Here is a 23,842-nt window from a genome sequence, read left to right on the forward strand (position 1 = left end):
TTAAAAAGATGATTATAAAGACATTATCCTGCACATGGTGGGCAAATTCTAGAAGGTGAATAACGCTTTTATTAAGAGAATTGTTCCCAGGCTATTAGAGACCATGCTAATTTGAGTTTCTACGTCAGACAAATTAAGATCAAATCTAAAGGTCTGCTACAAGTATATGCCAGCAAGCTTTAAAAAAAATGAGGGGCAAGACCTATAGCAGTTTAAGAGATAGGTTTTAGATGCAAACCTGCATCTGAATGCCAGTTCTGCTACTTACTTATGACCTTGGGGGTGTTACTTTACCTCTATGAACTTTAGCACCCTTACCAATGAAATGTAGGTAACAGTGAAAAAATGTATATATAGTAGCTTGAATAATGGCCCTCCAAAGATGTCCATATCCTAATCCCCAGAACCTATGGATGTTACCTTATATGGTAAAGGGGTTTTTCAGAAGTGATTAAGGCTCTTGAGATGGGAAGGCTGTCTTAATTATCCACCAGAGTCAACAGTATGAGATGGGACTATGGAAACAAAAGACTGGAACGAAACATGGAAGGGTCACAAGTCAAGAATGTGGGCAGTCTCCAGAGCTAAAAAAGAGAAGTAAATAAACTGTCCTTTAGAACCTCCAGAAGGAACCAGCCCTGCTGACACCGTGACTTTACAGCAGTGAGGCTGATTTTGATTATCTGACCTCTAGACCGTAAGATAATACCTCCGTATTGTTTTAGGTTTGTGGTAATTTGCAACAGCAGCAATAGAAAACTAATAGAGTAGTAAAGCACAAGTCATGGTACACAAACTACACTGCTGTACAGTCAAAGGCTGGAGACACACCCTCAATCAATTTCACCCATCAGTTGAAAAGAGGACTATGGTGGATTCGGGCATGATCTAGGCAACTGTGTCACCATCATGGAAAAAACAACGCAAACTATCAACAACTGTATATTAGAATGATAATATATTTATACTGGTATACATAGGATTACATCATGAGATGGTTTCTATTCTAGTAACTCTTGAATTTAAAAATAGCAAATAATAAAGTTAATTTGTCACATAAGTAAAATATTAGGGATGTAGGTCCTGAGATCTGACAGTGGCCTGACGGTCAGAGATGGAAAGTCTTTCGGGGGAAGTAGCTAGGGGCACAGCTGCAAAACCGAGGGGTGTGTCCAAGGTCATCCACCAAGCCCTTGATGGAGGTGTGGATCGCCTTCAATAGGAGACTACCTAGGCTCCTTGTAAGCACCCGCAGTGGGCAGGGGACTCTACCTGCACTGTAGTTGAGTGGCCCGGTGAGGTGGAGGCAGCAGAGGAGCAGGGAGAACAGTTCCCCCCGAGTCCTTGCTTCAAAGAGCTTCCTTTCCTGACTATAAGCACCCAGGATGCAAGTAGATGATGTCATTTTTGGGTGCTCACTCACCTGATGTGAAAACCAGGCTTTGTGTCTGCCTCCTCTAAGGCAGTAGAACAAAGTAATTAATTAAGTGCTCGTTCTGAGGTTGGACTGCATGGGTTCAGATTCCAGCAGTACCACTTATAAACTGGGAGACCCGGTTACTTAATTTCCGGGAGTTTGATGATACATGTAGAATGAGTGCTACAATACCTGTACCACGTAACGTATGTGAAAATAAACAGCAGCAGTTATTATAGTTATGATGCTCCTGCTGCTGCCGCCTGGTTTCCCCACCGCGTGTCATGCTTGGCCACGGCACTCTGGGAAAGTTCAATGTGGTAGAGAACTGGGCCACCGCTCTCCTAGGACGTGGATGTCACGGTACCACACTGGAGAGAGCCCAGAACCGGAGACCAAGTCTTCCTACTGGACTTTCACTGATCTGCTATGTGACCTTGGTTGGACGAGTCTCGTGATGCACCCCCCCCCCTTTTTTTTTCCTGTGGGAAAACACTCATGACCTTTCTGAACTTCAGTTTCTTCTCTGGTAAAGTGAGGGCCAACCACATCCAGGACTGGTTTTAGCTCTTGTGCTCAGCATGCTGTCTTGCGTCAGACTGTGCCATCCCACCCAGTCCCAGGAGGAGAGATGACTGTAATGGAGAGATTTCTGCAGGGAAGGAGACATGGACCTGACAAAACAGTTTTCCTCCTGTCTCTAAAGTTACATAACCCTGTGTGAGGGGACTGCTGGAAAGTGGGACCAGGGGTAGAAGGCGGGGAGCATGACCTGGCCTGTGGCCTGAGCAGAATCTGTCACCTGGAATAAGAAGATGGAAAGAGAGTATCTTTGCCCTCTGCTTCCTATTTGCTCTTTCAGTTTGCATTAATGAGGCTTTAGGCTAAGTTCTACTCTTGAAGTTAAAGGGTTAAGTTGACGGCTGAAAATGACTGAGTACTGAGAGGTACGCCGAGACGAAGCTATGCGGGGTGGTAGCTGAACGTGCAGTAAGCACAGTGAGCTGGGCTTTAGCCCCCCCGTCCTCCTTCCAGGTCCTACACGACCACGACTGAGTGAGAGAAGCAGAAGTGAGAGGAAGCATTGATTTGGGGATGGGTGAAAGCATGCGTGGAGTGGCTTCTCACCCTCTCACGTGGCTCGGTCATGTCCCATATCCCTGACTTTGACCCAGCACCAACACAACTGATGAAAAGTAGAACCCTGTATATGAATTAGTATCCACAGAAAAAAAAGTGGACTACCTGATCGTGAAAAACTTCATGTAATTTCACGATATTGGGGTGTCCTTCACAGAGTTTCAGAGCTGTTATTTCTTTCTGAGTATTGGCTTCCAACCTGCAAGATGAAACAGTTAGTCTCTACATCCCTCTTCACCAAGTTTTTGGAAGCATTGCCCCAATCCTAATTTTGTTTTTATTTACAGTATATTCAGAAGGTAAGTGTCAAAGTATCAGAATGAGGCTTCCCTGAAAGTAGTGAGTCATACACCCACCAGAACAAGTAAAGCATTATTCTTGAGAAAAATGATCATTTCTGAGTCAGGAAAGAGCTAATCACATGAAGAAATGGATGTCTACTTGCCTGAAAATTTGGTAATAAGAATATACAATCATGGAGGTAATAATCAGTTACCAAAACAACTAGCTGGCTCTCAAACTACCCCTAGGTCACTAAATAATTGCAGAACAAAATATTTCAAATATACAACTAACAGGAATGGCAAAAGCTGCTGAACTCACTAAGTGAGTCTGATTAAACAACACCGCCACAAGAAAGTCTTCTCATAATAACCTGAAAAGCATATCATACTATGATTTATGTCTAAAATGGATTACTTTCTTAGAGCTGGAAGTATAATGGATCAACTGATGAGCTGAATGGCTAAAACCTTGGTTGAAAACCTTATAATATACCATTATTTTCCTTTTAAATAAAAATAGTAATTTATAGAAGCCATTGACTAGGACAAATACAAAAGAGAGACTGCTGGAAATGTGATACCTTTTGCTGATTATTTTGACCGCAAACGCTTGGTTACTTTTTTTGTTTATGCACTTTCGACAGATGGAAAAACTTCCTTCTCCCAATGGTTTGTCCTTCAGATCTAGGTCATAGTGTTGATAGAATGGAGAGTCCTGACAAGAAACCAACATCATTTCACTTAAGAAAATATTAGTAATACACAGGGATAGATAAAATTGTTGAGTAACAGAACATTATTAATGTTAATAGGAGTGGAATACATTTATAATCTCTAAAAATTCATCATTAGCTCATTTCTATCATACATATCACTTATTTAAAATATATTACTTTCTATCGTAAGAAACGAGCTCATTCAAATGGATGTTAATAATTCTCTAGGGCAAATCTCACTATTTCCATTTATTCATTTTTTAAAATTACGTTTTAGTCAAATGGAAAGTCTATTAAATTTACTTGACTTGAGAAAGTCAATTAGTGTTGGTATTTAAACCATGAATATGTCATTTAATTAACCACATGGCTACACCTTCATCATTGCACTCCTTGCCACATTTGTCACTCCGGGACGATCGACTCCCATGTGAAACTGAAGAGGGTCTATGACGGCTGCATTACGCTTGAAGAGAATAGAAGGAGCAACAAAGGAATAGCCCTAAAAAAAAAGAAAGGTAAAAAATAAGGATTTGCAATTTTCCAGTTTAGCACAGACTAGATTGTAATCATTTTTTTCTTCTTTGACTCCGTGCTTTCACCACTGAGGGCGTGGGTTCGATCCCGCATTGGGGAACTAAGATCCCACAAGCCACATGGTGAGGCCAAAAAAAAAAAAAAAAAAGCTCAAATATTTGTTAAGATGAATCTAAAATGCAAGGTTATTTCAAATCAATAGAATAATGCTTTTCAGAAGGAGATCACGCCATCTTCTGGTAGAACTAAACCAATTCAAAATTAAAGGCAGAAAAATACTTCCTTCCTATCCCATCCCCAGCATCTGACTCATAGATATAATTCTTTTGCATTGCTGATAAAAGTTTGCTTATAAACGAACACAACTAACTTCTCAAAAAAGGTACAGTTAAGGAACTAAAAAGTGGTCCAAATGCTACTGGTTTTCAAACTAGATAAATAGCAAGTTTCATTCCAGTCAGTTTCTAATTCAGCAATTATTTGACTCATTATATTTCCTTAGGTTAAATTCAAAACTGAGTTTTAGAAAAGGAGTCAAATCAAACGGCAGAATGATGTGCTGAACCAAAAGTGGTACAGATCTTCCTTGACTTACAATGGGGTTAAGTCCTGACAGACCCACCATAAATTGAAAATATCCTAAGTTGAAAATGCATTTAACACACCTAACCTACCAGACGTCACAGCTTAGCCTGGCCTACCTTAAACTCAGAACACTTACATTAGCCTACAGATGAGTAAAATCATCTAACACAAAGCATATTTAATAATAAAGTGTTGGATACCTCATGTCATTTACTGACTACTGTACTGAAAGTGAAAAACAATGGTTGTTTGGGTTCCGATTGGTTGTAAGTGTATCAGCTATTTACCCTCGTGATCGAGTGGCCGACTGGGAGCCGGGGCTCACTGCTGCTGCCCAGCATCGTGAGAGGATCGTACTGCACATCACCATCCCAGGAAAGATCAAAATTCTAAGTATGGTTTCCGTGGAATGCGTATCACTTTTGCACCACCATAAAGTCAAAAAATCCTAAGTTGAACCATCGTAAGTTGGGGACCATCTGTATAATGATGGGTGATTAATCTGTTTAAGCTAGAACATTCACTAATTCGAGGAACATTTTTTTCAACATCTGCTTTGTCCCAGCCAAGTGCTAGCCACTAGTGTCACCTATGTCCAGAGACAGTGTCTGGACAGCCAAATTAAACCATACTACTGGGATACTAACGGGAGTCAAAGAAGTGAAGCTATGATGCCATTTAATAGAATATTTTATCTTAAGTCTGAGAAAAGATCCTTTCCTAAGTGTAAAATCCTTTCTAAATCTTTTTTACGAGTTGAGAAACAGTTCTGATTAGTCACTGAAGATAAAGAATCAGATAACACTGTTTACGAATTAAGGAATATTTTGTATGATTAGAAGTAAAGTAGTATATTCTCTATAAAAGAGCTTGAACAGAAGTAAAATTTCAGGTGTAAATTCAACACATATTTATTTGCAATATCTCTGTATTTAATAATTTTGAAGAGATTATACAGTCCTGTTTTTCAAGATGCCAAAAAGCTTTCACATGGGAAAATTAATCTTTTCTTTCAAAGTATACATGGCCAACAAACATGTGTGGGCTCTTGGAGATTACCTGAAACAGCCTCTCGGAGCTCTGGGGCAGTGCTGCGGGAGAGTAGGTGGGGTCCATTTCTGTGAACTCTTCTGCAAAGTTACTCACATCTAATTCATCTCGGATGACTGGCTTAAAGGGTGCGGGCACTTTTTTGGCAGCTAAATCATCCCAATTTATTTTCTAAAACAGAGAAAGAAAACTGGTACAAAGTAGAAATCAACAAAGTTGAAATATATTTTTAAAAAATAACAAAGATAATGATTTTAATTAAACAACAGAGAGAAGCACATATTTTTTAAAATATTTATCTTATTTATTTTTGGCTGCATTGGGTCTTTGTTGCTGTGCACGGGCTTTCTCTAGTTGCAGCGAGAGGGGACTACTCTTTGTTGCGGTGCACGGGCTTCTCACTGCGGTGGCTTCCCTTGTTGCGGAACACAGGCTCTAGGCATGTGGGCTTCAGTAGTTGTGGCATGCAGGCTCATTAGTTGTGGCTCGCGGGCTTCCGTAGTTGTAGCTCGCAGGCTCTAGAGTGCAGGCTCAGTAGTTGTGGCGCACGGGCTTAGTTGCTCTGCGGCATGTAGGATCTTCCCGGACCAGGGCTTGAACCCGTGTCCCCTGTACTGGAGGGCGGATTCTTAATCACTGCGCCACCAGAGAAGCGCGAGAAGCACATATTTCAAACTAATGATTTAAAAAAATATTTTTTTACAAGCAGGAGCACATTTTTTGACCACAGCTTATAGCTCACTAAAGCTGTGACTGAGATGAGACTGTTCTCCACCACTGTGGAATCTCGTCCTGGCCACTGGGGGGCACCAGGACACCCTAGTTCACCCTTAGGGATCGCAAAAATTATTTTGTCATGAGTCCCTTGAGACAGGCGTTAAGCCAAACCAAAACCAAACCAAACCTAAACTAAACTATAATAAAGGGCTTTAAAATGGATATGAATATTAACTCTAAAGGAACATCCCTATTTTTTAGAGGCAGTGTTAACTAGCTTTCCTTCTGTACTTGCTTTTCCTCCTGGCCATCTGGACAAATTAGAAAATAAACAAACTCACTCTAATTCATGCATTGGTTTATGTCTATAAGTCTAAATGATACTGTGATAGTATGAACTGATGTAACCATTCTTTTCTCATTCAACTGTGTTTAAGCTATTCAACACTGCCTCTTCTCTACCCCATGGGATAATCCAGGCCCCCTTTCTACCCATGTCAGTCACTGTCTGATAAACTGCCATGTCTTCTATTATTCAAATTCAACCCTCTGTTCCGTTTTCTTTATTCTCCTGCCACGAAAAACAACCTCAGGTAATACTTACTGAATTGAATCCCACAGATACCCTATTAATATATTTCTCTTATAATCTAAGATGTCATCCTTGATAGTAAGATACACACTTACTTTATGTACCATTAAGAAAGAAAAAGCATTACCAATTAGAATAGTAAAATGTTGTCCACTGTAAGCTGCATGCTGATTTCAGAGATGGTGAAATGTGAAACTTGTACTTCTTGGTTGATGACATTCAGTAAGTATAATCAACTAACATAAAATGTTTTTATTATGCCCTCTTGTGGACGCAATGGAGGTAAAATCATTGAATTAGACCTTCAAAGTTTTCAGCTAAAATGGGTTTTAGAGATCATTTAGTTCATCCTCTTTATTTGATCCAGATGGAAATGGAAGCCCGGAAATCAGAACCAACCTTTTCACTTAAACCTTTGGGAGGGTCAGTCTCCTGACTTTCTAGTTCGTGTTCTTTCCTAGTGTATGATTACATTACAAGCATATGATTACAAGCGTATGATTTGTGCTTGGCTCTTGTACATACATTAAGAGAAACTTCTAGAGTAAAGGAGTAATTTAAAGAAATATACTGTTAGCAGGAGAACGTTTAGTATGGAGAAAATTGAACGCTCTTACAATCCTCTCCACCTCCACCCCATTTGGGTCTTTACAAGTAGAATTTTGGTCTTTCCTGAAGTCCCTGTCGTTTAAAAAGTCAAGGCAATTAAATAACCTAAAATTACTATTCTAAGCTATAGAAAAGAGAAATTTCTCTAACATGAAAGCTATTTTGCAATATTCACAAGTACAGGGAACCGTGGAGAAAAAGATCCTAGGAAAATATGATGTGGGGTATTTTGCTTGAGTATGTTCTTGAATTTTACCTTATTGTTAATTTTTGAGCCGAACTCCTGAACAAGATATATGAAATAGTTTGTTCAAATGTTAACCTTTCCAAGCCATATTAATCTATGAAATGCACATGCTGAGAAATTAATTTTATTCTAAAGGTACTTCTCACTATGTTACTGAACTTCTGTAAGATGTACAGTGATGATTTTTTAAATGGTTACACCAAGAGACTGAAATAAATGTGCCCTTTCTTGAGTATATAAGTACAGAGAGAGAATTCTTATTCTCAATTACTATTTGTTTTTCTATATTAAAAACACAATAAATAACAACATGAAAGATTGCTCTGCAGCAGAGTTTTTTTCTTTGTTTTGGTGTGATAGTTTCATTAATTTTGGTGATAATAATGTAAAAGCTCAGTCTGCAAAGTAAAAATAAAACCTTGATGGTCCCTTTTGAGCATAAATATTTAGGTCATGCTTGTTGATACGATGAAATTACTTAAAAGTCATAAGCTCAGAGTTTTAGAAATCAAGGTCATGGTATCCCAGGTTGACCATTTAGATTGAAATAACTAGTCAACTCAGTCTATTTAACTTTTTTTTCGAGTTATCTAAAATTGTGGTCATTTTGTGGACAGCACTGAGCATACCAGGTTGAGCAGGCGTGTTGGTGCTCTGCAGAATGGTCTTATTAGGCTTTTGTGGAATAAAGCACTGTTTCAAGTACAAAGAAAGTAAATGAATAATTCCCTATATATTATAATACGTAACTGAGAAAGAGGCTGATTTTGAATTTTCTAAGATTTCTTCTGGGAAAAGAAGAGATGAAATCACTACCTAAAAAGTATAACACAGTGGCAGTAATAGCTCGTGAACTGAGAAGTAAAAAATATAATAAAAGTCTCCTTAGTCTATATGCCTAAATCTTGAGATCACAAATGGAAATCAATACTCAGAAACTCTAACCAATAAGTATGTAGAAAATCAAATGTTATTATAATCCTCCCCTCTCTCCCTTCATATAGGGAGAAAAAGACCATTTAGGTTCCTACAAGTAGAATTCTGATTCTTCTTCAAGGGTCCCTGTCATTTAAAAATTGGGAGAAAATGACTCGGAAACAGCCCAAGTTCACGCATTCCACCAAGAACGCCAAGTACTCTGAAAACAGCAGGGCATAGAAGACCATCTGTTCAGTATGTTTCACCTGAAAAAAGAGATGTTCTTTGATTTCATCTGCATCACGTGGACCACATCCCAGTCTTTTCTTGGGATCTTTCATCAACAGACGCTGAATTAGGTCTTTGGCTACAGCACTCATTTCTTGGGGATACGGAGGCTCGCTTTTTAATATTCTCCTGTAGGCAGATAAAACTTTCTGTTAAAACCACCATAGGATGAAGTGATAGTGACCGTATTCTTCACAGAAAACAAGTATGGCGCAACACACTCTGAAATTGAACTATATGTGAAAAACGGAGATAAAAATATGAGAGACCATGAAATCAAATTTCTCAAACTTAAGCAGAAACGAAAAGCATTGATCATTTTCCAGTATAAGTCAATCCTCATGGGAAACTAACATCCCAAATATTTAATTAGAATAAAAAGGCTTGGGGTTGGATTAGATCTCCTATCTATGGACTAGACTCTATGAGTAAACCTTTTACAATGGAAACAACTTTAATAAACTCAGAGAAGAGAATTCAGCACTCAGATTTGGAAGGACAAAAGAAATCCCAACTCTACCTGCCTAGCTTCTCTTGCCCTGTGTGCCAGTGAACATAAGGCGCCAGCGGGAATGGAGAGGGAAGGAAGCCCCAGAAAGGGAGAGTCTGAACCCATTGGACGTGGCTCAACTCTTGACACCAGAGCTGGGGGCTCTTCATGGGATGAAAGCATCTGCTTATTTATCTGCGACGCTAAAACAGACTGGAAAGCCTTAGAAGGCAAGTGGTGTTCAAAGATGGAGTAAACGCTACTATTTATTACAGAAAGTAAAAAAATTAAGATAATCAGGTTTCTTGATGAAATATCTTGAATTATTCTAAGGTCACAGATGAAATTGATCCAGTCCAAATGTACCTTTGCCTCTCTTAAAAGCCAGAGCAATAGTTTAATGAGAAAGAAATAATGGAAGGGGCTGATGGAAATTAAGAAGCTTAACATAGTACACATGGAGATAAACAGTTTCTCAATTATTTGGTTTGCAAAAAGATCCCCTGTTGTTCATTAAAATAGTAATAACTGTTGTGGAACAAAAAATAGATAATAAGTTAATGAGAGATAGTACAGTGCAGTAAGAACAGGAATTTGGAGCCTTTTGGGATCAAGTTCAAGCACTGGCTCTGCTGCTTATTGGCTGTGTGACCTTAAAAGAGTTAATTAATGCCTTTGTACCACAGTTTCCTCAACCACTTTCTCAACCGCAGTACCTGCCTAAAATGGGTACTATGCCTCTTAAATGAGTGAAGACGTGATGTACGGTGCTTGGCACTGCCCCTGAAACGTAGCAAATGCTTGATAAATATGAACTACTCACTGTCCTGCTCCCCTATTTAAGGCAACCACAAAGAAAACAGACAGCCTGTAGCAAGAAGCACTGAGCATCAGGGAAATGATGGTGGGATGGTAACTTCTGACTGAACATTCCAGCAAGTGTTGTTCATTTCAGAGCGAATTCTACTTCTAGCACTCCATCCTGGGAACTTAAGAAAATGCTGAAAGAACAAGCCCCCCCCCCCCAAAAAAAAAGCAGAACCTCTTTTCTTTCTGATTCTTTAGTGTTTTCCCATGACTCACTGCCCGTCAGGGTTGCGACATTAGAGAATAATCCTCTCCCGACATAAGGTGCGGGCGCCCTGTTTCTCAGGGAAAAGCAAGCACAGCCTGTTCCGTTTCTCCATCTTTAATGTCCTTTCTGCAAGCAAGAGCTTCTTGTGTAAAAGGACCAGGCTCTAGATTCACTGCTGCTGAACCATGTGTAAAAGAAACACTTTGGCTGACTTCATCTGAGGTTGCCGACTCTGTACTGTTACTCTTACACCTAAGTCAGCGACGTTTACTGGCAGTCTGCTCCGTCAGGCACTGGGGGAAGGAATGGTCAGTCTTGTTGACCGTGGTGGGTTCGTGGAGAAGGAGGGCCAGCCAGAGAGCCATGAGCACCTGAAGAGAGGCACGGCCCCACTGAAATGCCCAGACTGCAAGGAGGCACAGGAGACCCTGTGCACACTTCAGGGCAGTAGTCTGGACACACAGACAACAGCATCGGTGTGCCACCGGGGTGTGCGTCAGGTCCACATGCAAGGGAATGAGAGGTTTAGATTCGGGTGAGGCAGGGATCAGATCGGGAAGAAACTGAGTAGAAATCTACAGGAATTCCTGCTGAAAACAGTGCTGATGAGGGAACATGCAGAACAAACAGCGATGACCCTCCCCTTTCCTGAGTGAGAATAGGGCCAGAAGCAGCGGGAGCAGACCCGCACAGAGCACGCTGAACACCCACCCGACGTAGAGGAGTGACAGCAGGAGCCTTGCTGGAGACTCACGGAAGGACCACTGCTGTTGTCATATAAGCAGAGTGAGACAGGGTTTCCTTAGCGATGTGGAGAGGCTCTGAAGCCCAGGAAGAGGACCAGAAACTGGGGATGGGGTGGTAAGGAGACAGTAGGCTCAACCCTTTCCTCCACGGGAAGATGATCCCGGATTTACCTTCTTCTTATACTATTTCCTTGAAATGCACCGGGTCAAGGTGGATGTGAGGCGTCAGGTGTTCAGTCATTCTGAAGTTACCCCTGAGAAGTGAACTGCCCCTGGCCAGACAGGTGTGAACAGGCACGTAGGTCCTGGGGGTTGTCTTGTCCAGGACTATTTAAAACATATTCACGAGCCTCTGTGTGTTCTCTCTTATTCCCGAGGGTGTCCTTGTCGGGGCTTGGAAGCTGAGTTCGTGGGAGTTAGAAGACGGAGTTCCTGCACTGAGTTTCCTCTGCTGGGTGGTCCATGCCCGCCCACTAGGTCCCATCACTAATGGCTGAGCGTGTCCCTTCTGGTCTGGGAAGTCAGGCCTAGGTGGTTGGAAAGACCTCTGATGAGATGTTTGATGTTCTCACGCCGATACCCTATGCTTCCTGACCTGTATCCTTCCAGAAAGCTAAGTAAAACTGGTGCCAGATTCCAGCCTGTTGTGCCCTGTGAGTATGAATGTCAGTCTGAGGGCCAGCCCACCGTGGCTGTGCAGAGTGGGCGCTGAGAAATGCGGGTGCAGGTGGAGGATTTCTGTGGGATGCCCACTTGTAACAATACCAGGGCATCTCGCAACAAGGGCTGGGAGACATTTCTTGGGTGTTGGCTGCCACTTTACCTCTTCCAATGTGCTTGATTTCTGAACTGGTAATAACCCAGAGCTATTTTTTCTTGCTTCCAAATGAATCTTAGAGCTCTCTGTAAAATCAGAACAAGCTCTGAATTAACATATCACGTTGAACACTTCAGTGTATATTATCATTCAATCCATACAAAATTCCTATCAAAAGGCTATTATTATCCCTGTCTTACAGATGAGGAAAGATTCCTTTCAAAAAAAAAAACCAAGAAATATACATATGAATTAAAATTTCAACCAGATACTTTAGAACCTGGATAATATTAATATTTATTTGCAAGAATTAATGATAACACAGCTAAGAAAATTTTGAAAAAGAAAATAACTGGGGAGAATTTGCCTAACTACACAGTAAAATGTATTATAAAACAAAACTGTGAAAGTGAAGTGGTAGTAAAATAAATTAACAGCCATATCAAGTGAATAGAAGAGACAACTTGAAAAATAACCAGGCATATACAAAAACTTACATTGTTTTTAAAAAGTGACCAGCCAACATAGGAAAGACCGCATTGTTTGACAAATGTGTTGGGTAAACCAGCTATGTGGGAAAGAAACAAACAAGGCAAGACCCTTGCCTTATACTGTAAGCCCAAATAAACTCTGAATGGATTGAGGAATTACATGTAAAATGCAAAATGAAATAAAATTAAAATCTATAGTAATATATAAATGAATATAAAATTTCTTCCTATTCATGGATGGAAGTTTCTGAAAACCCCTGTGGTAAAAGAAATGCACAACTGATTAGCTTAAGAATTTATGGAGGGCTTCCCTGGTGGCACAGTGGTTGAGAGTCTGCCTGCCGATGCAGGAGACACGGGTTCATGCCCCGGTCCGGGAAGATGCCACATGCCGCGGAGCGGGTAGGCCCGTGAGCCATGGCCGCTGAGCCTGCGCGTCCGGAGCCTGTGCTCCGCAACGGGAGAGGCCACAACAGTGAGAGGCCCGCGTACAGCCAAAAAAAAAAGAATTTATGGAGTAAAGGGTGAGGACATCAAGATTAAAATTAAACCTATGATGGAGAGAGAGGTAGGTAGATACGAAATAAGCAAGGATGGTAAAATATTCATGGTAGAATCATGGCAGTGAGTACATAGGTGTCCACCGTAACAAATATGTGCAACGTTTCATAATAAAATGTGGCGGAAAGAGTGAACCTATGAAACTTGGCACATGTGTTTTGTATGTTCACTAAAACATAACAACAAAGAACTGTCCCAATAAAAAGTTATCAGTGACCTTTAGGACAGTGGTTTATGCTCACCTCATCCCTCCACATCACCCACATCACCTACATCCTACAAAATTGCTGTTACCCCCACTCTTTAACCTTTTCCTTTATTTTTCTTCACAGAATTTATAGACTACTATATATTTGTCTATTATTTATCTCTCCCAACTAAAATGTAAGCTCAATGAGAGTAGGGATTCTTTTTTTTTTTTTTTTTAAAAAGCAGTCTTTTTCACTGCTTTATTCCCTGGGGCCTAGAACACTGCTTTCGCCTAGAGCAAGTCCTCGACAAATATTTACTAAATCAATACATGTCTAATTGTTCTCCATTTACTATATGAGGAGCTTTCCTCCTCAGTTTCCATAGATGCCTGCAGATAACTTTTTCACTTTTTTGCAGATAGCAAAAGATGAGTTGATTATTTCTCTCTGTCCTCCATTTATAAGTTCACAATCTTCCCCATTTCATTGCGGACTCTCACTTCCTGGTTCCCCAGTGGTCCCCAAATCACAGAATCACATACGTGCCTGCCTGAGTTAGAAAGATTTTTCACTGAACTACTGACTCTTAATTTTTGTGCAACACAAGGGGGACAGTAAAGCATAGCATGGTGTTATCTACTCAATGGTATACTATACAGCCATTACAAAAGTATGTTTATGAAGAGTTTGTAATTAGAGAATGCTTATAAGTTTACACAAAAACTGCAAAATATGAAGTTAATTTCTAGTATGAGCACATTATTCAGGTGAAGAAGACGAATGGGAAATAGTAGCAGTGTTCATCTCTGGGTGTTATTACTGCTGTTTTCCTCCTGTGCACGCTTTAAACTATAGTGAACATTACCTTTAAGAATAGGAATGATAAAATGAACCTCACTTACAAGATCACAGACTCCAGGGAGTCTGCAGGCCCCTGTGCGTGTTTCCCCACCATCTGAAAGGCATTTCCTTCTACCCTCTGCCTTTGCAAACCTCATTGGCGCTCTCAGCCCAGCCCATGCCATCTCTCCATCAGGAGGGCGTCCCTGACGCTCCCAAACCCAAGGGACTGTGCCGCCTCTGTACTTCCACAGCATTCATCTTACCACTCAAACATTTGTCAACACTCTCTCTTATGATGAATTGTCATCTATTTATTCCATATCTTCCCAAACAGTATGTAAGTTTTCTTAGGGCAAGAACTATGTGCTTCTATTTCTCTTCCTCCTAGGAGTTAAAAATCACTCAACAGGGCTTCCCTGGTGGCGCATTGGTTGAGAGTCCACCTGCCGATGCAGAGGACGCGGGTTCATGCCCCGGCCTGGGAAGATCCCACATGCCGCGGAGTGGCTGGGCCCGTGAGCCATGGCCGCTGAGCCTGCGCGTCCGGAGCCTGTGCTCCCCAACGGGAGAGGCCACAGCAGTGAGAGGCCCGTGTACCACAAAAAAAAAAAAAAAAAAAAAATCACTCAACAAATACTCAAGTGATTAATGAAATCAATCCCTCTGTTGTCTCTGGACCAGTCCTTCCCAATCCTTTACCTGAAATAAGCATCTGCCTCACCAGCAAACAGCCACACGGAACCAAGTGTTACCCAGGAAAGAGCATGAAGCAACTTTCCAGTCACTCTGCACTTGACTCCAGTCCCACCTCCCTGTAGCTCTGAATCTTTAGGTAACTGAAGCTTAGCTTCCTTGTCTACAGGACAGCACATGCTGCTACCTCGTTTTCAGGGTTGTAAGGATTCAAGGCCATGATGTGGGTGACTTTGGGCACAGAGGTTGGCACACAGCGGGGCCCTTAGCCTGGCTACTCCACAGGAGCGCCCCTTCTCTGAGCCACAAGACTGGCTGCCCAGGGAGGACGGTCCCATGCGGTCACTTCCCTCTGCATGACACTGAGCTCTTTCCTGATCCAGATCCAACTAACCTGTGCTTCCTGAGGCCACATCCACTGGGTGATTAAGAATAATGAGATGAGATTCTTTGGCTGGTACCCCTGCTGGCTTTTGCAGAGCGTGCGACTCCACTCGAAGTCTCATCCAGTAATTCCTGGGAGTCCCCAGGGCATGTCTTCTGTGAGCTATGAACACTCCTCTTCACTCTCTCCTACAGCATCTTGTTTCGTCTTTCCCCCAGGTCTCTAACAAGGCCTCCGACCCCCACTGCCTGAGAAGCCACCCACCTGAGAAGCCGAAGGGAGAAAATACCTGTTTCTCATGAGGTTAGAGGAACCAAAGATGTGTGCGTGATCTTGTAAAGATTTGGGCTAAATTCCTTTTCTTTTCAACTTATAGCATCTCCTCCCTAAAAGTGACAGATGAAACCTAGAATTGTCCTTCCCCGCTCAATGGCTAAGGCCTCTGTGAACCCAGCTGGTCTACCTGGGCTCCTCTCCCTTCGACGCCCGCACAGTTAGATTACTGATGGGTCTACTAGACTGGTTTATCAGACATGCCTGAACGCGTCTTAATCTCAGAGGTGGGCCCGGCTTAGGCTAAAGCTGGGATCCCATTTCACTCACCAGGGCTTTACCGGCAGACCTCTTCCCAGGCCCTCCTCCTTACTACACTCTTTTCTGTGGCCCAGACGATGCTCTCTAAGCTGGTACTTCTCCACCCACTCCATTATCTGTGTTAGAGTGCCCTTCCTAACAGGGCAAGATGACAGGGATAGGAGAGGGCCTTGGGGCTTCCTGCGGACCAAGTGGCTGCATGTGACAACAAACTAAGGCCGTGTCGGGGGTCAAGAGCAGAGTGGAACACACGGAATTTCAAAGAGATTGCTGAATGGAAAGGAGCCCAGGCAGAGAACAAGAGCCAGAGTATGGAGCCAAGATGCTCATCCTGAAGGATGGGGCGCCCTCCTGGGAGGCCCTGGAGAACCACGGCATGTAAGGAACAGCAGATCACGCCGCAGACCAAAAGAGATGGCGGATTTGTGAATGCAGAGGCTAACTCTTCTTTCCACGGCCTTTTCCAGTAGCTGCGAGGCTGACCTTTGAGCCTCCAGGTGGATGGGAGCAGTGGAGAACCGGCTGGGGCGGTAATCAGAGGTGGCAGTGAAGCAGGAGGTGGAGGGGAAGCTCAAGAAATGGCAACCACTCTGATGGCGTCTCTGAGGGGCCCTCTCCACGGCGGGAATGATCAGCCCTATGTTTTATGAAGGGCTCCAAACCCTCTCCCCACCCAGGGAGTGCTTCAGAGGCAAATTAGTAATTCAGTACCATTTGGCCCTCCCCCCCACGTGTTATGCAAGGGAAGCAGGAGTGAAAAGGAGGATAAGAGGGAAGATGGAAAGCTGAGGATTATGGTGCCAAGGGATGGGTCATTTTCGCCCTGCTCCTCTCCCATCACTGGACTCCGGTCTGAAGCTGCTGTAATTGTATCCTGTTAAATAACAGGTAGAGGAATAGCTCTTGTGACAAACACATTAATAGATTTGGGGTAACGAGTCAAAAAACACCTGGGAAATATAGATACTGCTATTGGATACAAAAATACCTAGAGAGAAGAAAAGAAAAAAACAAATTGCCTATGGGGAATTAAGAAGGCTTTATAAAATATGCTGACAAAAAAATTTCATCATAAAGACATAAGAAGAATAAGAAAGCCAAGGAAAAAAATAAATTTGATCTCTTCTTAGCATAAGAAATAATGATACTTGTTGTTATTCTATACATAACTCTGAAAGCAAGACATCAATAAACAGAAAATGTAAAATGATACAAATGGGCTAATTCAATATGTTACTGAATAATTAACATGGATAAAACAAAAATACAACAGAATTACTGTTTTTTGATTTTGCACTTAGAAGACTAAATTAGCACATCACACAAAATCAATGTTTTAAAATAATTACTTAAAGAGAAACACTCGTTGCAAGGACAAATAAATTCTTACCTAAACCAGGGGTCAGCAAACTTTTTTGTAAAAGGCCCATGGTAGGCAGATTTCTAAGCTGCCCAATGATCACTGTCTCCTTGTATTCACAGCCTCGTGTTGCCCGGACCTAGTGACTTTCTTATAACCAATATTATTCAGCAAAGATGAGAGAATGCCACTTTCATGATTAGGTTACAAAACATTCCATCTTCCTAGCAGACTCTCTCTATTGCCTTCCCAGCTTGCATGCTTCGATGAAGAAGTTGCCATGTTGGAAAGGCCCACACAGCAAGGAAGTGAGGGTGGTCTTCAGCCAACAGCCAGCAAGGAACTGAGGCTCTCAGTCCAACAACCCAGAGTAACTGAATCCTGCCAACAACCACATGCGCTTCGAAGAAAATCCTTTCCCGGTTGATCCTTGAGATACTGAAAGCCCAGCCAACACCTTGACTGCAGCCTGTGAGTGACCTTGAAGTGGAGTACTTAGCTAAGCTGTGCCCAGATTCCTGATCTACAGAAACGCTGAGATAATAAATGTATGTTGTCTTAGGCCACTAAGTTTTGAGCTCATTTGTTACTGAGCAATGGATAATGGGTAACTAATACAAGGCCAGACAATACATTCTTCAGGCTTTGGAAGCTATATGGTCTTTGGGGCAACTATTCAGTGTTGTTGCTGCAGCATGAAAGCAGCCAGACGTGATAGGTAAATGGAAGGGTACTCTGTGTTCTAATAGAACATAACTGACGGACACCGAAATTTAAATTTCATCTAATTTTCACACGTCACAAAATATTGGTCACCTTTTGAGTTTTTCAACCACTTAAGAACGTAAAAACCATTCTTAGCTCACAGGCTACACAATAACAGGCAGCAGAATGGATTTGGCCTGCAGGCCATAGTTTGCCAACCCCCTACCTAAACAACACCTACAGCTCTGTTAAACCATTATTTTTATAACACTTAGACCTGAATTTATATAACATTATGCTTAGGATGGCACTATGAAACACAATAGTAAAGTATACTTTATTGATGGATAATGAAATACCAAATAAACATCTCTTGGCAAGTACTTTGTAAATTTCCAAGGCAGAGAAAGTGAGACAGAAACAACCCTGCCAGAGATGATGGAGGAGCTGCAATCAGAACCTCTACGTCCTGATGCCCAGGTGAGGGTAAATCTAATTATCCTGGTTTACACAGCCCCAGGCAAGAAAAAGCTTCCTTCTTGAAGGGAAGGCAGAAAAACTGCTAGCAATACCAGTGGCTGAGGGGACACCTTCCTGTGTGGCAGTAACACATACCCTGAAAGAGGAAGCTCTACACAGAGGCAGTAAAAGCTAGTGGGAAACATATGTGTACGAAAAGCACATGCTACATACGTGAAATAAAAATAAGAAACAGACTCACAGAAAAGCTAAAGAGCTATCATTCAAATCTATAATGTTGACAATTTGATGTTTGTTCAGAATGGTACCGAGGAATGACGAATCTAGAAATCATTTCACATGAACAGTTAAGAGAACTAGAAAGGTTTACCCTAGATAAAACTATCTTCAGACACCTAAAGCAATGTCTGGAAGAAACCACAGAACTACTCTGTTCTTTAGTTCCTGACCAGAACTGACGTGCAGAGGTTAGAGGAAACTAATTTCAGCTTGTTTTACGGGAGGAGAAATTCTGATGGAAGGGGCTTCCTTGAAAATACCTTACACAACAGTGTTATCTGTTTACTGATGGCACTCAGACAGAAAGGAGAGGACCGTCAGGGACACTGATAAAGGGATTCTTGCACCATGGAGAAAGTTCTCCTCTCATCCTAAATTCTTACCATATTTTAAAATTTGATAACCAGAGAAAACATATTTTTCCTGATTTTAGGCTACCTGTAGACAACAACAGGCAAACAGATAACTTGGATAATATATTATTCTGATGCATCTCAAATAAACTCTATAGAAAGTATGCAGAGTTCAGGGGAGATCACGATAATTAAGGAATGGAAGAATTCAATGATCAGAAAAAGCCCTGGCTATTTAAGACATTTGGGGACAAGGTAATGATACATTTTTCTGAATGGTGCATATTTTATGAAGAACAGACTGTAAAAGATTTTACACCAGGAAAGACAATCAGAATGATTATCTTGAAAGGCAAAAGTAATGTGGGATAATTCAGCTATTACACTGTTAGTAAATTTCAAGAAAACAAAACAAAACAAAAAAACCATGGAATCATAGGTTAACACCAAGCTTTAAGCAAAATTATTAACAACATGACAAAGTGAATAATTAATTGATCAAAGGGAAAGAATCCTATTTAAATTCTTGAGAAATCTGCTCTAGTTTTAAGATTTTAGACAATCTGATTCAGGCTCTCTTTCTCTTGCTAAAACCAGAATGCCAACTAATTTATCTAAAGGCAATCAAAGCAATTTAAATTTGAACATCTTTTGGTTCAGAATTTTCCTGCCGTTATGATCAGCAATATACTGTCTCTCTACAGGCAGACCTGTGGTGGAATGGAAAACTGTAAAAAGAAGATTGCTTGTGTATGTGGAATCAGAAAGAGGGAATTAGTCAGAGGAGCCACTATTTAATGTTGTCAGGTTAAGTCTGCCCTTTCATTTGTCACCGTGACAGGTGTGACCCTGCAAGGGGACCCAAATTCTCAAAAGACTATGGGCAAGGTTTCCTACAATTCTGAGGCATTTTCAAACTGTCAAAAAGCACATTTAAAATAAGCAAAGTCATGTTTAGAATTTTAATAATAGGCATGATTTAAATTTGATTTTAACAAGAAATATTTCTGATCACTTAGCTTCAAAATTAAATAAGCTGTAATAGTGGGAAATTATTTACTTCCTAATATGTCCTGTAAAAGGTACATTCTAAAAAAAATTTAGCAGTTTTATTGAAGTAAAATTGATGTATTATACAATAAACTCACCATATAAAGTGTACAACTTGATAAATTCTGATATATATATACACCTGTGAAACCATCCCCACAATCAAGATAATGGACATACCCAATGCCCTCCAAAGTTCCACTGTGTCCCTTTGTCATCTTTCCTGCCCTCCCCCCAATCAACTGTCCCTCAATCAATTCCCACACTTGAGCCAGTTTATATACCCACAACCTCTTGAATAAAGGGGATGGTGGGTCACCTTGAGGAAGGACCCTGAGAATTTGTACTGTTAACCTTCCTCCCAGCCTTCCCCAGAGGGACCCACGGCCTTTTACCAGAGTAACTGTACATTGGGGAAAGGAAATCATCAGACCTTTCAGACACTACTGGTCACTGGTTCTGAATTGACACTAATTCCAGGAGACCCAAAACATTACTGTGGCCCATGAGCCAGAGTAGGGGCTTACAGAGGTCCAGTAATTAATGGAGTTTTAGCTCAGGTCCATCTCACAGTGGATTCAGTGGGTCCCTGACCCCATCCTGTGGTTACTGTCCCAGGTCAAGAATGCATAATTGGAACAGAGATACCTGGCAGCTGGCAGAATCCCCACATTGGTTCCCTGACCTGTGGAGTGTGGGCAATTCTGGTGGGAAAGGCCAAGTGGAAGCCATTAGAACTGCCTCTACCTAGGAAAATAGTAAATCAAAAAGCAAGACCGACTTCCTGGGGGATTGCCGAAATTAGTGCCACCAGCAAGGACTTGAAAGATGCAGGATTGGTGATTCCCACCACATCCCCATTGAACTCGCCTAACTGGCCTGTGCAGAAGATGGACGGCTCTTGAAGAATGACAGTGCATGATTGTAAATTTAACCAGGGGGTGACTCCAATTACAGCTGCCGTACCAGTTGTGGTTTCATTGCTTAAGCAAATTAATAGACGCTCTGGTACCTGGAATGCAGCCCTTTTTCTCCAGCCCTGTCCATAAGGCCCACCAAAAAGAGTTCCTTTCAGCTAGCAAGGCCAGCAGTGTACCCTCACAGTCCTACCTCAGGGGTTATCTGTTCTCCAGCCCTGTGTCATTGTTCAGTTCACAAAGTTCTTGATCGCCTTTCTTCTTCATAGATAATCATGCTGGTCCATTACATTGATGACTTTATGCTGATTGGACCTGGCGAGCAAGAAGTAGCAACTACTCTAGACTTATTGGTAAGACATTTGTGTGTCAGAGGGTGGGAAATAAATCTGACTAAAACTCAGGGGCCTCTAGTGGATTTCTAGGAGTCCAGTGGTATAGGGCACATCAAGATATCTCTTCCAAGGTGAAGGAGAAGTTGTTGCAGCTGGTGCCTCCTACCGAGGCACAATGCCCAGTGGGCCTCTGGATTTGAGAGGCAACATATTCCTCATTTGGGTGTGTTACTCCGACCCATTTACCAAGTGACCCGAAAAGCTGCTGTTGAGTGGGGTCCAGAACAAGAGAAGGTTCTGCACCAGGTCCAGGCTGCTGTGCAAGCTGCTCTGCCACTTGGTTCATCTGATCCAGCAGATCAGAGGGGCTGGAAGTGGCAGACAGGGATGCTGTTTGGAGACTGGCAGCTCCTAGAGGTGAACTGAAGCACAGGCCCTTAAGATCTTGGAGCAAAACCCTGCCATCTTCTGAGGATAACGACCCCCCTTTTGAGAAGCAGCTTTTCATCCGCTACTTGGCCTTCGCGAAGACTGAACATTTAACTGTGGGTCCCCAAGTTACACGCAACCTGAGATGCCCATTTATCTGATCCACCAAGCCGTAGAGTTGGCAGTGCACAGCAATGCTCCATCATCAAATGGAAGTGACATACACAAGACTGGGCTGAGCAGGCGCTGAAGGCACCAATATGCACATGAAGAAGCGGCCTAAGTGCCCATGTCCCCGCTCCTGCCACACTGCCTTCTGTCTCCCAGCCGGCATCTACGGCCTCATGGGGAGTCCCCTACCTTAGCTGATAGAGGAAGAGGAGGCTCAGGCTTGGTTTACAGACGGTTTTGCATGATATGCAAAGGTGCAAGCAGATCTTCCCGGTGGGCAGAGCTCTGAGCAGTGCACCTAGTTGTTCACTTTGCTTGGACCAAGCAATGTTATACTAATTAATGGGCTGTGGCCAATGGTTTGGCTGGATGGTCAGGGATTTGGAAGGAACATGATGGGAAAGCTGCTGACAAGGAAATCTGGTTGACAAAGATATTTGGGGACGAGGTATGTGGACAGACCCCTCTGAATGGGCAAAAATGTGAAGACATTTGTGTCCTATGTGAACGCTCACCAAAGGGTGACCTGAACAGAGGAGGATTTTAACAGTCAAATGGATAGGCTGATCTGTTTTGTGGATACCAATCTGCCTCTCTCCATTCACCCGTCATCACCCAGTGGGCTCATGAGCAAGGTGGCCATGGGGGCAGGGATGGAGCTTACGCATGGACTCAGCAACATGGGTTTCTACTCACCAAGGTTGACCTGGCTTCAGCCACCACCAAGTGCCCAGTCTGCCAGCAGTGGAGACCAATACTGAGTGCCCACTACGGCACCAATCCCCAGGGTGATCAGCCAGCTATGGTGGCAGGTTGATTACAATGGATTGTTTACATGACAGAAGGGACAGAGTTTCACTCTAATTGGAAAAGACACTTACTATGGATACGGATCGCTTTTCCTACATGCAATATTTCTGCCCAAACTGCCAAACTTCCTTAAGCACTGTCATGGTATTCCACACAGCACCACTGTTTCTGATGAAGGAACTCACGTCACAGCAAAAGAAGTGCAGCAACGGACCATGCTCATGGAATTCACTGGTCTTACCATGTTCCCCACCATTCTGAAGCTGGCTTGATATCATGGTGGAATGATCTTTCGAAGACTCAGTTACAGCACAAGCTAGGGCGGCAAGTTTCTCCAGAAGGCTGAAACGCTCTGAATCAACATCCAATATATGGTGCTGTTTCTCCCATAGCCAGGATTCACGGGTCCAGAAATCAAGGGGTAGACATGGGAGTGGCACCACTTACTACTACCCGTCGTGACCCACTAGCAAAATTTTTGCTTTCTGTTTGCATGACTTTATGCTCTGCTAGCCTAAAGGTCTTAGTTCCAGGGGGAATGATGCTTCCTCCAAGACACGAAACAGTGATTCCACTGAACTGGAAATTAAGATTGCCACCCAGCCACTTTGGGTTGCTCAGGCCTCTGAATCAACAGGCAAAAGGAGTTGCGACACTGGCTGGGGAGAATGATCCTTACTGTCAAGGGAAGTTGGACTACTATTCCACAGTGGAAGTAAGGAAGACTGTCTGGAGTACAGGAGATGCCCTAGAGGGTCTATGAGCATGACTAGAACCTGTGACGAAGGTCAGTTGAAAACTACAATGCAATCTAGTCAGGACTATTAATGGCCCACATTCTTTGTGAATGAAGGTTTGGATCACCCCACGAGCTGAGGTACTTGTTGAAGGCAAAGGGAATACAAAGTGGGTAGTGGAAGAAGGCAGTTACAAAGACCAGCTATGACCCCGTAACCAGTTATAGAAA

At 42.4% G+C, this 23,842-nt stretch overlaps 1 protein-coding gene across 6 annotated transcripts in view; it reads right to left on the reverse strand.

Annotated features, from left to right (window-relative positions):
* Positions 1-23,842, reverse strand: part of RPS6KA5 (ribosomal protein S6 kinase A5) — a 181,770-nt gene that overhangs the window by 14,908 nt on the left and 143,020 nt on the right. For all 6 annotated transcript variants that reach the window (XM_027120332.1, XM_027120331.1, XM_027120333.1 and 3 more), the window contains 5 exons: positions 9,079-9,229; positions 5,739-5,900; positions 3,934-4,059; positions 3,423-3,556; positions 2,663-2,756 (listed from right to left, as the gene is read on the reverse strand). In XM_027120332.1, coding sequence (XP_026976133.1) covers positions 2,663-2,756; positions 3,423-3,556; positions 3,934-4,059; positions 5,739-5,900; positions 9,079-9,229 — 667 coding nt within the window. The remainder of the gene's footprint in view (positions 1-2,662; positions 2,757-3,422; positions 3,557-3,933; positions 4,060-5,738; positions 5,901-9,078; positions 9,230-23,842) is intronic.

This window comes from Aethalodelphis obliquidens, unplaced genomic scaffold (genome assembly GCF_003676395.1).
Source record: "Aethalodelphis obliquidens isolate GAN/ISIS:26980383/991018 unplaced genomic scaffold, ASM367639v1 scaffold21, whole genome shotgun sequence".
In the NCBI taxonomy this organism is placed as follows: Eukaryota; Metazoa; Chordata; class Mammalia; order Artiodactyla; family Delphinidae; genus Aethalodelphis; species Aethalodelphis obliquidens.